At 39.9% G+C, this 12,573-nt stretch overlaps 1 protein-coding gene across 12 annotated transcripts in view; it reads right to left on the bottom strand.

The window, feature by feature from the left end:
• mctp1a (multiple C2 domains, transmembrane 1a) overlaps positions 1-12,573 on the bottom strand; it is a 200,330-nt gene that overhangs the window by 33,362 nt on the left and 154,395 nt on the right. For all 12 annotated transcript variants that reach the window (XM_056238048.1, XM_056238019.1, XM_056238065.1 and 9 more), the window contains one exon: positions 4,736-4,792. In XM_056238048.1, coding sequence (XP_056094023.1) covers positions 4,736-4,792 — 57 coding nt within the window. The remainder of the gene's footprint in view (positions 1-4,735; positions 4,793-12,573) is intronic.

Below are 12,573 nucleotides of genomic sequence, written 5' to 3'. Positions count from 1 at the left end.
TCATGACGACAGTAAAGGAGTTTTTTTCTGAATGGGAGCAGCTAACGCTCATAATTCATATTAAAGGAATTGACTAATTTTTTTATTACATAACTACTGACGCAAATTAAGACATAACTGTCACTATACGTTTCTCAGAATAAAATACCCAGACAGCAACATAGTGTCGGCCCAGATCCGGCCCACACCTGGGCCGCGTTTAATAGCCCTACACATGTACCGGATGTCGGGCCGACACTATGTTGCTGTCTGGGTAGTTGTCAAATACTGAAACTTGAGTCTTATATCTTTTTAATGATGTATAGTTTGTCAAGGTAATAACATTATTCTAATAGTAACTTTGAACTATTTAAACAAAGAACGATTCAGTGCGTCCTCGTGAAGCTTAACAAAAGGCCCTGGTATACTTCATTTTCCGTGTTCCGCTCTGTCTCGCGCACAGTTGAGTGTGCGGGCCTTTCAAAGTATACTTCTTTGGCCTTGAGCACGGAAAGACGCGTTCGGCGCATCTGCACTATCTAGTGGATTTTGTTTTCAAGCGCTCAAGTCACTCGCACATGTGGTGCTGTGTGCACACCATCCGCGCGGTCACATAAATTGGGCTGCACATGGACTGGTTTACTTTGTTATACTTTGGGCTTTACGGTTTTGGACACAAGAGTTTAAAAATTATCAGTGATTAACAACTTAACTTTTGGTCCGTTTCTCACGCAAAACTATTTGCTAATTGCTTCAGAACACTCAGACTACAGCAAATAAGACACATGGACCACTTTTATGACACTCTTGTGCATCTTTTTTAAGTCTCATTTCATTGTAATTGCATGGAAACCAGCACACTGTTCAAAGTTTCTCCATTTGTGTTCCATAGAGGAAAGAAAGTCCTATGGGTAAATAATGACATGAGTGTGAATAAATGATGATTTTTTAGAAATAATATTTTTAGGTGAACTATTCCATTAAAAACAACACAATAGTTCTTCTCAAAATATTATCAGAGCAAGAAAGACTAGGCTTCCAGCATCTGCTTTATGACAGGTGAGTATTCGATGCATAAAAACAGAGAAAGGTAATGAAAATACAAAACCTTTGCAAACTTTCTTTGGGAAAGCGGCTGCACACAAGCGAGACAGCTGTGGCACAAGCGGAGCATTAGGCATGTTATCGTAGCGTACCCGATGCTACAGCTTAATTCCACACTAGCATATCTGAGAGAGGTTTAACAATGTGAGGCACATTCATTATCACCTGGATAATTACCTGCCATTCTGCTTGTGTGTTTACATGTGTTTGGCGGAGCAGGTGTTAAAATATTTTGGCTGTTGTTGCCGAGATTGCTGATGAATTTGGTGGAGTCTGCGAACTCTCCAGAGAGCTATTCAGCACTGTAAACACACATGTACACATCTGCATGCACACACACTGGCACTAGCCTGGCAAAGAGAAAAGGAGAAGTGTGTGGCAAGCATATGGCTTTAATGTCATGTACTCAGCATGCTTTTGCATACACCGACATCCAAATAGTTTAACCCTAAAATCCATGATCACAAAAAGTCCTGTAGAAGTTTTGAAACTATAGCTTTCTAGGCTAAAAGCTAAATAATTTGAGGCTAACATGAAATCAAAATTGATCCTATTTACTTGTAAAAATGTATGTCTACGTTATTCCAAAAAAGAACTTTGTGTCTTCATAATCTATCATCTAAATGTAATAACTTGCTCTTCACAAATGACTTTTCCATTGACGTCAATCTGAAAGTAGCAGCAGGGGATCGTTCCTCTCCCAAAAACCTGCGCCCAACCCCAAACTTATGTTTACAGGACTGCTAGCTTGAATTTTTGCTCTTTAAAGAAGCAGGGATATTGAAGAGGTCCATTGTGCTCAAGGCATTTCACTTCCGAATGCTTCTAAAATTTGAGGTAACACAAAATGCCTGGCATTCATATAAATGTTTTGGTGAAAATATATTCAGATAAATACATGTTGTTAATGACAAGTCTGGATTTTTATTTTCACTGTAAATGTTTTAAGTGATCTAAAATCTAAGATCTAAACTAAAAACAGTTCTAATGCAATTAGCTACAATTTGTTAGTAGCTTGCAGAGTAGAGTATTAAGTACTTTAAATTATTTAAAAGCAGCTTCCTCAACACCGATTTGATTTCACATAGCCAGGTGCTCTGCAAAAATCGCCCATTTTAAAACATTTTTACAATGTCACTTGCACTAACCTTGCTTTCACCTGATCTCTCTCTCTCTCTCTCTCTTCTTCTCCCTCCCCTTTTCTTGTTTTGGAACCAATTGCCTACTTGGGCAAAACAACTGATCCGTCTCCATCAATTAGTCTTGACTTTGGACTTTCATTAAGAGTAATTGACTAATATCTGCAGTGAGTCTGAAGAAAGACACTTTTAACTATCACGAAACAGTTTGTTAAGTAGAAACACATGTCTTGGCTCAAACTATGCCTGCAAGAGGTCCCCAGTCCAATGCAAAACAGGTGCCTGCCATGTAATACCCCATTTAGCCCCTGGGGCAAAGGTTATCCAGCTAATAGCTTCCTAGTGGAGACGACCAAGGAAGAGCTGAAGACTAGGCCTGGCCTAAACATCTGGGACATATTGCACATACTTGTAACATATGCTTCAAGTTCAATTAAAATGAGGCCTTGGCACATTTATCCATTTTTTTCCCCCTTTCCTTCATCCAGTGAAAGTGGTCCTACCCTAATGTGACCTCAGTATTTTACTGTTTGAACAAACAGAGTAGGTAATGAGTGTGTGAGGTCATCAACAAACTGACACGAGGAGAAGAAAGTAAAGAGACCAAAAGAAAGAACTGCAAACTATTGTTGAGGAGTAACTAAAAGTATGGTATTATTGCAGCTATTTTGTCCCCAAATAGTGTGACTATTGAAGTACTAAGCTACTTTTTATCTTCTTAATTTTATCTACATCTTTTTACCAAGCTATCTAGTATCTGTGTAGTCTCACATAATTCTGCACCACTGTATTTTTCATCACATTATTGCACTTTACAGCAGAGCGATGCAAAGCCTCTGTCATCTGTAACATTGGGAAGTCTGCTGCAACTTAATGAAACTTAAATTAATAATATTTACAAATAAATAATTCATCATTAAAATAAATGATTCACCAATTCAACCTAAATATTCAGTAAAATGCTTCTGTTTACCACTATGTTTTTACTTATTATTTTAAATATGAGGACAACTTTTTTGTGCTTTAGTTGTATTTATTGTAAATACATTAATATAGAAATTAATTTCAATTTAATTATGTTTTTTTTTGTGCAATATAAATGTGTTGTAAATGTGTGACCAACAGTGACTGTCCAACCATTTAACTACACACATTTTGTTCAAAAGCAAAAAGAGTAAATGAAAATTTATGAAAAAAAAAAAAAAAAATTTAAAGACTGTGTACTAAATGTAACAGTAATGAACTATGTATGCAATGAAGCATTGAAAATCAAATAAAAAAATAAGTTATGGTACAATACAAAATGATTGATTGATTGATTGATTGATTGATTGATTGATTGATTTCAAGACATTTAATATAAAATCCAATATATACTGTGTGTGTGTGTGTGTGTGTGTGTGTGTGTGTGTGTGTGTGTGTGTGTGTGTGTGTGTGTGTGTGTGTGTGTGTGTGTGTGTGTGTGTGTGTGTGTGTGTGTGTGTGTGTGTGTGTGTGTGTGTGTGTGTGTGTGCGTGTTTAAAAAAATACTTTTAAAAAAAGAGTACATGTATAGGTTGGCCATTGTTGACTACTTGAACTTTGTGTAATTGGCCAAGCTATAGGCTATCATAATTCAAAGTAGCCACCTCAACACTGATGCAAACTCTAATTTTAACGATTTAAATCATTCTACCCAGTTATGAAGAATAAAAAAAAAACTATGCAAAACTATGCAAACTAAGACTATGCAAAAGGAAAAAGATTAGGCAAAAGGACAGAGAGAGGACGTCAGAGAAAAAAAGTAGCCCAGAGTAGACCTTCTCAACTTTCCAACAACTCAACTGAGTTGAGCTAATCTGTCTGAAGGTACAACAGATCCTTGACATTAATACAGTCAGATACCGGTTCATTCTTCTGCCGGCGACCTTCTACTTCATGCGCTTTAATTCCACTAAAGAGGAATGTACGTAAGATGTCATAAGTTATGTTTTCATCTTTATAATTTCACATCGCTCGAAAAATGAACTTGTTGACATTCTTGTTGACCCATTTCCAGACAAAATGCATCAGTGCTAGTATTTTGCCGAGCAATAACATGAATCTGCCTGCTCAGAACCATTAACATGCTTCCTTGTGAATGCTGCTGGGGCATTTGGCCTGAGGTCATTTGAATGCTATTAATTGCACTTCAAAGGCCTTGAGAAATATCAGAAGCTCAACACAGAGACCCTGAAGCCATGTTTATTTATGCCTATGTGGTTCCCCTTTATTCTGGGTAAAAAGGAAACATGTACTGGAACTCTCTAGACTTCAGACACTAGCATCTCTGACAGACTAGTTGTGGACCTTAACTATATAAATGTGGCGGAAAGTGTTAAAACACTAAGAAAAAAACAAAACAATGACCTATTAGTATTTGAGTCAAATGTGAGAACTACTGCATTTTCAATGCATTACACTTTAGAGAACATTTGAGTATTAAATATACATCGGTGTTGAAATACATGTTTGAAAGTGGCACCGATAAATACCTTGTCATCTCTGTCGAAGTCTTCCTCCTCGTCCTCCAGCAAATCCTCCACAGCTTGCTGATGTGCATTGTGAAGAGCAGAACAAAAGAGAAGAGAGCAGGGGGGGGGGGATAAAAAAGAAGAAGAAAACAAAACAAAGAGAAAATCAATTTCACATGTACACTTAGGAACATCTCCACATCTTCAAGTGAAAACAAATGATAGCACATAGTCCTCTGATAGAAAGCAAACCCTCTGAGTCTGACCTCAGTCTCTAAAGTCATCCGTTGTGTCCTCTTGTCCATAAGGTTAAAACCTCAATAGAGCCTTTGGCAAAGGGAGGCTGATGACATAGAACGTTAACTATGTGCTTCAGTGGACCAGATCCAGGCCAACAATGGTCCCTTCAAAACCCCTTCAGGTTTTCATCCTTAACTCAAGCACACAAAGAGCCGTATGCCCATGACCTCGAGAAATGCTGCAGGCTACTCGATTCTCCCAGAAGAACATACAAAAAAAATGATGAATAGAGTGATGCTGAGAATATTGAGAGCAAGATAGAGGGCAACTAATCGTTTAGCTGTGTGAGAGGCACAATTGAACTATAGGTGAATTTATATGAATGCACACATACAGTATCAAAAAACAAGTCAGTTTATATGTCAGTGTATAAATCTGTTTGTACCATAATATGCTATTTTAAATTAGTTAGTTCTAAAAAGTCCCCCAAAACCTAACGCTACCCATAACTTATCCCAAAAATCAGTTATCAGAAATGACAGGTGAATAACACTGATGTAGAAGCACCTAAACCTGGTTGTAAACTTGTCCACCAATTCGAATCGGATGATTGGAATTTTGTTCCAGGATCAACAAAGATTTTAATCCAGGAAGGAACATGTTGCACTTAGTGAATTTACATTCATAGAGAATGTCATAGAAGTGGGCTCTTCTGATTAAGACTAGAAAGCAACCACTTCATAAACCACCTAGAACATCCCAGCAACCACCTAGCAACACCCTTGAAACTGCAGTATCAACATGCTACACAAGCACTCAGAACACCTTAGCAATACATGGCAACCACCCACAACATCATAGCCATGAATTTTGCACAGACAAGTACTATTTACACTATTAAAATGTAAAAAGCTACTTAAAATGATAAAATAAAGCAGATCACTAAATTACATTTACGTCACATTTATTTAAGTGCATCCGTTGAGTTTATAAAATATGCCACATATGTTTTACTCACAAACAGAAAAAAAAAAAACCTTCCTGTGTGATCTGGTAATTTGGGAGCATTAATTATTCAGATCTCATTGGCTTGTTAATCAGAACTCTAGACACCAAAATAATCAGACGATATGTTGGCACACAAATAAAGAGTTTATCTCGGTCAACTGAAAACATTATATTTGGCCTCCGTGGCTCACAGGAGCCCAGAGGAGTGTGTATCATGTCTGTTTTTGTTGCCGGAGGACTGAAAAGACATAGATCATTATTTCTCTTCTTGTGGTTCCTCCTGTCAATCCCGCATCAAAGCTTCAAGGTCATGTGTGTGCATGTGTGCATTTACATACGACAACTCGGGCATATGAAAACACCAAAAAGCTATCAGGGAGGAATACATCTTTTTGATGAATTTATTATTTATTTATTTTTGGCTCATTGCATTTCATCAGTTTTTTTGTGACATCCAAAAATTGTTACTTAGCAAACAATAGCTTTTGTTCCTTTGTCTTGTCTAAAAGAGAGAGTGTATGGCTATAAGCCTCTTATGTAAATGCAGCCTGCGGCAGAAACAAAAGGAGGGTTCAGGATAGATACACGCAGTGCTGCGAGGAGACTATAGCGATGGTGTTTTGCGGAAGTCTAATGGCGGACGGATCGACTAGAAGAGCAAAGTAGTTCCAGTGCAAGGTTAGCCAGAGGTCATACGCTGGGAAAAAGAACTTGGAGGAAGTTGAACTTCAAGCAAACCTACGATAGCTTGAACTCGGAGGTTCGACAGTCAATATGTCTCACTTGCAGACAGAAATCCAGACTGAAATAGCATCAGATCCAGACTTTAAGTCCATTGTTTGGCCTTTCGGTTAGCAGCAGCACCATCTCCAGACCAGCGGCGTGACATCCATCCTGGCGAGTTAATGCACTTTCTCTTGCTTTCTGCCATCAGTGGAGGAAGAACCCTGCTATCTGCACCTTTAATTCTAACCTTCCCTGTGACAGGTGCGCTGGGAATAGACGCCCTAGCTAGACAAGCCATCCAACATGAAGATATGCACTTTCATTTTTTTCTCTTGCCTCTCAGCTCTTGCGCTCTCCCCTCCTCCAGCTCTTCTTTGAAATGTGAGACATCTCTAGCGTCTCCAGCTGCTCAGGGGCTGGCCCTGCTTTGTATGCCGCGTGTGGACGAGAGGCCCGGGAGAGCCCAGGCCTGGAAGGCTGATAAGGGCTCTCGCCGGAGCACATCGAGCCCAAACAGCCTCTTCACAGGCTGTCAGAGCCCTGCTGGTCAGAGGGAGGGCTTGAGTTTTTGCCAGCACTGGCTGACTGTGGTCTGACCTCTGTAGGGGCTCGAGTCAAAGAGTACGACTGCTGGCGATAGAAGAAACTCTGTTTGTGCGAAATATTACGTTTCAATAAGAGCGGTCATGATTCAAATGTGAGGACAATGGGCAAAATAATAGCTGGGATGTGTGGGAGAGAGACGGAGCAGCCAGTACGTCTCTTTGGGGCTGAGCTGTACAGGGCACACGGGCCGTCAAGAGGAATCGCCAGGGTCACGCGTATCCAGAAGCCACGGGAGTCAGCGGGGTTGTCGGTCCCACAGCTCGAGTTCCACTGTAATCCGCAGCAGCCCCGAACCCACAGGACCCAGAAAAACACTCTGGCTTTTTGTTCCGTAAATAAACCCGGCTTCCCGAGACAAGCCTGCGTCAACAATGGCGACGGCAGCCGTGACAAAAAAACCCCAAAAAACTCTGCAGTGTTGTTAGCAAAATCACGGGTACAAAAGTTCACAAAGATGAAGTTCACGAGCTGCCAAAGTCGCTCCCCGCCTTGCCTCCAACCTCGCCTGCGAGCCGCGGCGGCACGAGGGAAATCAGCAGGGCAACAAACGCTGCCAGTTCAAAGTGACGTGACCTTTTGATTTTGTCACCTGTCAGGGGCTGGCACGGAGGAGCGGAGACGTGTCTGCCAGGCGCGGGTGAAGCGCTGTCTCGCTAACGGGGGCACGGCGCTGGAAGAGGTGGTACCACTGAGGTGGATTAAAGGCCTAGAGCACCTCTCGGCTCCTCTTCTCACTCTTCCTCATCCTCTCCTGGCCCTGCCGTCACACTTCTTGCTTTTTTGTTGTCCCTGTTGAGCCCGCAGCTGAAACACCAGCCTGAGAGTAAGACAAGCTCTACCATGAAGCGCCTCTAGGAGCATGGCTGGCAGACAGACTCTTGCTCTGGTTCTCTTTATGTTGTCGTTTCGTGATTGACACTGGAGGTGGGCTTGACAGGCCTTCGTTTCCCGCCACAGCAGCCCACCTGTACCAGCGTATCCTTTATTCATGAAGCTCCATCCAGGGCTGTTTGTTTTTCAAATTACACACACCGGAAGAAAAAGACAAAACACTACTCAAACCAGACAAAACAAAAGGTTGGAAAAAGTTTATTTGCTAACTTGCTCTCTGTTTCATTTGAGGAAATAAGCAAAAGTAGACTAGAGAACAAACAGCTATAGGTTTGATCTAGTCGGTCTTCATGTGTTTACAAAAAGATTAAACTAAAGGTGAAGTGTAATTTATCCACCACTGGCAGCATTTTCCAATGAAAGCAGTGTTTACACTCGCTGAGAAGTCATTTGCATGGGATAGGAAAAAAAGGTAGTTTAACATTTAATCCCATGCTTTGTTCACATGTTTCACCTTTAAAGTTTGCATGAAATGTAAATTCACCCTATTTAAATTCACTACTTTAATTATTTATTTTTACCTTGAATTTTTAATCAGAATGTCATAACTGGATCATCCGGTGAAATGACAGATTTCTCTCTGGTGACGTGTGCTGCACTTCTCCAATCATTTAGTCTGCTTAAACCCCGCCCCTTTCTTACAATCAACTGAAAACTTGTATTCAGATCTGCCTCCAGCCAATCAACATTCAATGGCTAGACCGTCCCTGAGCCGATTTTTTTTTTTTTTTTTTCAATAATCCACATGTACATCAAAATATGGAAGAATTTTTTTTTCACTAATTCTTTTACATTATGATCATAACTAGATTCAAGAGCTGGTAGATGAAGACACACAAAAGCAAAAAATTCAAATTATGAATTAAAACACTGAAAATTATTGTATCATTGAAAAAGGCAAAATTAGATTTTTCTTTTTTCCCCTTTCTAAAGAAAATGTTAGTGGAGCCATGAAAATTGCCATGATGCTATGATGTGCTGGGTGGTTACCAAGATTGCTATGTGGTTGCTAATGTGCTCTTAGTGGTTTTAGCATGTTGCTAGCAATTGATAGGATATGCTGGGTTGCTGCTAGGTGTTTGCTATGGGGTTAAGCATGGTTGATAGGTAGTCAATAAGAAGTCAATAGAGCCCATCCCATGTCCATGCTGCCTTCTTTAATGTAAGTCCATGTGATGTTTCAAAAATGTTATCATCCGTTAAGTAAAAAGTCCAATCACTTGGAAAAAATATCACGTCACTCCAAAACAAACTGCATATCATTCATGTCCATAGCATGAACTGTGCAGGATGAGTTACACTTAGTTTAATACTGAGTTTAATACTTAGGGTTTAGAGCAACTTCCAAGCAAGGGGTCAAAGGATGACTTTACATTTTTCAGTAAAAAAAGGTTGAGAAACCATTGATTTTTTAATTTTTTTTTAAGTATGCATCAATACAGCAATGTTTGCAAAAAAATGCAAAAAAACAGGCTATGAACAATTATTAACCTTTTAAAATACGTGAGAGGAAAATGGAGAAACAGCAAGCTTGCTAGAGGACACGGTGAGCGTAACCCTGACAATTAAGATCCTCTCTCCCACCACTGACAAGGTTGCTGAGAAAGAACCTCGAATGCTTAATTGCGCTTGAGCTGGTGAAAGAGACGTCACTATGTTCCTCCAGCTCTGACAGTATATGCTATAATTAACACCTTCAAAACATCTGGTAAACTGTTTTCCAGGCCAGTGAATTCAGCAGCCCGGGTCTTCAAGGGCCAGAAATGGGCTTCATTCTCCTCCGTTCACACTGAGCTGTCCAATGCTTGACTGAGCCTGAGCGGCCACACTGAAGCCCCCCCCCACCCCAGGTCTCCAAACAAACGTAGGTGAGGGGTGGTGTTAGGGTGGAGAGTACAGCCTCTCTGCAGGAGGTGGGCTAGCCACTGACAGCTGCTGTCAGAAAGGCTTGGCTAACTGTGTCAGTGCTCCCTTACCTTCAGGTTAGGATACATGGATTTGCACTCCCTACCAGTAGGGGGCTCTTCCTCCGCAGCAGTGCAGCTGCTTTTGTTTAGGGAAGAAGCAGAATGGCGCTTTAGAAATCGTAGCTTTCAATCACATGCTGTTGATCGACAGGCGTAGTTCAAAAGTCACATCCCTTTGTCTCGCATCTAAACCCGTGTTTATTTTTCTATTGTCTATTCACTCTGACACAAAAACCAATATCGTGGCACTACGCGGCAGCCGGGGAAGCTAAGCTTCTCCCATTCTGTTGATTTAAAACAACGGTTTGGTAGTGTAGTCTAGTGTTTAGTGCACAGCCATTCCAGATGGTAAAAAGGATCTTTAACAATAACAGGCCGTGACAGCGAGGTCAGGTATCTGGTGGAAGGGTGGCAGGCAGAGAACAGCAAAAGAATACGAGAGTCAGGGGTCAGCTGTCTACAGGTTAAGAGTTGAGCTGGCATGTCACATCTAGAGGTAACAAGTCCCTTCAAGAAATGTGACAGCTAAAAGTGGGTCCCTGTTTTCCCAGAACATACTAGCTGTGGACATCAGGGATACAACAAACAAGGGATAATGTGCGGTCAGTCTGAAGAAGGTTGTTTTGCAATAATAACCGGCTACTTTTCTGTGATAATGAAAAAAATATTGATTTTTTAACTGAAATTATTTTATTATGCCAGAAGAAAAGAGCCACGATACAAGTGACAGGAAACTAGCACAGCTATGTGAGAAATCGATTATCTGGGACAATGGTAAATATACAGAATTATTATTAAATATATATATTTTTATTTATTTAATGAGCTGAGTTGGGATGAGTTGCAATTAATTTATCTGTGATACATACATATATGTGTGTGTGTATGAAAAAGTAAAAAATTATTATAATCATTAAATTACAATAATATGTGAGTGTACTGTAAGTGTAATAAAAAATGTATATATTTTCGTTTCAGTCCTTCCCGGAAGAAAAAAGTGATAATAACTGAGGCTGAAAAGTCTATCACAAAAAGTGGGAAGATGCCTTTATGCCTACATATGCAGGTAGAGTCTCACTTTTACCTTCCATCTCTGTGCGTGCAGGATATTTGAGCACACGTTCATCCACAGCGCTCTGAGTATAAGGCGCGCTAGTAGCTATACCACATTACAAAAACATGCAATGCTGATAGCCAGATGTCATACAAACACTTGGAAAAGTTTCATAGAAAGTCTTTCCGTGTAGGCTGGGCAGCATCTCCGTTTCTCATTTCTGTCTGTCTCTGTAAAAAAAAAAAAAAAAAAAAACCCTGCTTGGACTGGTAGAACGCCGCAGCCTATATTTATGTGTCAGCAGGTTTAGTGCAGAGCTACAGTTAGAGTTATCTGAAATGACATCCTGCCAGGCACAGGGAGCACTAGCATCTCTACTATAGTGATGAAAACATGAATGGGACACTTCCACTGGGTGGATATTAGTCCTTTCAAAAGTACATCAGTCCCCTGAGTGTGTATTTATGAAAATAAAGCAGAAATTGTAAACTCAGAAAGTATGGGTTTATCTAAGCTGCTGCATTGCTTCAAGATAAGGTAGAGCTAGTCAACAAACAGCTTTAAGCTGCAAGTGACATATTATATGTCACTATTATTTTATGTATATATATCTCATTATAAAACAAGAATATAGGAATTGAAAAAGATGAATGACATCAGGTACTAATCATTACACAAACACACATTTAAAGACACCTAAATTCCTTCCCCTTAAGTTAATAGTAAAGCGCAGGGAAACAGTGTCCAAGCTCAGGCTCATCAGTGAGTTTCAGGCTAATGGAAAACATGTGTGTGTGTTTACTGTTTCTGAACTTTCTTGCTCTCACCAGCCCGTGTGTTATGGTTACAGTCGTCAAAATGCAGAACAATGGCCTGTTAGAGAGCAGAGGGGATGTGGAGGGTGGAATAACGGGTTAAAGGCATTACCTCGGACTCCAGCCCTCTCATGTGTTTTAAATCCACGGGTCCTGACAGTATCACCTTTGACCCATTACCTAGTTCTGAATCTCTAACTTCTGGCCCAACTGGCTCAAAGCAGTGGAAGAAAAAAGAAAAGAAAAACCACCACACTGGACCATCATACAAGCTCAAGCTCATTATATATAAAAAGTAGCCTACATTATATTATTGAAATACACAATAAAATATATAAAATAGTATATATAAATAGTATGTATAATTGTATTTCTTTTAAGATAACCCAGTTTTGCTTGCTTTCCATTATCTCATGACATGCAACCCCATAACATTACAGTATAATAAATAAAAAATAAGAAATAGAAAATACGACTTTCCCCAATAAGACCTTTCCATGTTATATAATATATGCATTACAAAATATGTATTTTTGGTTTTATTGCTTTATA

The sequence above is a fragment of the Rhinichthys klamathensis genome, unplaced genomic scaffold, assembly GCF_029890125.1.
Source record: "Rhinichthys klamathensis goyatoka isolate OS25496 unplaced genomic scaffold, OSU_Roscu_1.1 h1tg000019l_1, whole genome shotgun sequence".
NCBI classification, from domain to species: Eukaryota; Metazoa; Chordata; class Actinopteri; order Cypriniformes; family Leuciscidae; genus Rhinichthys; species Rhinichthys klamathensis.
The sequence above is the reverse complement of the archived record's forward strand: the minus strand, read 5'-3'. Positions and strand labels throughout refer to the sequence as shown.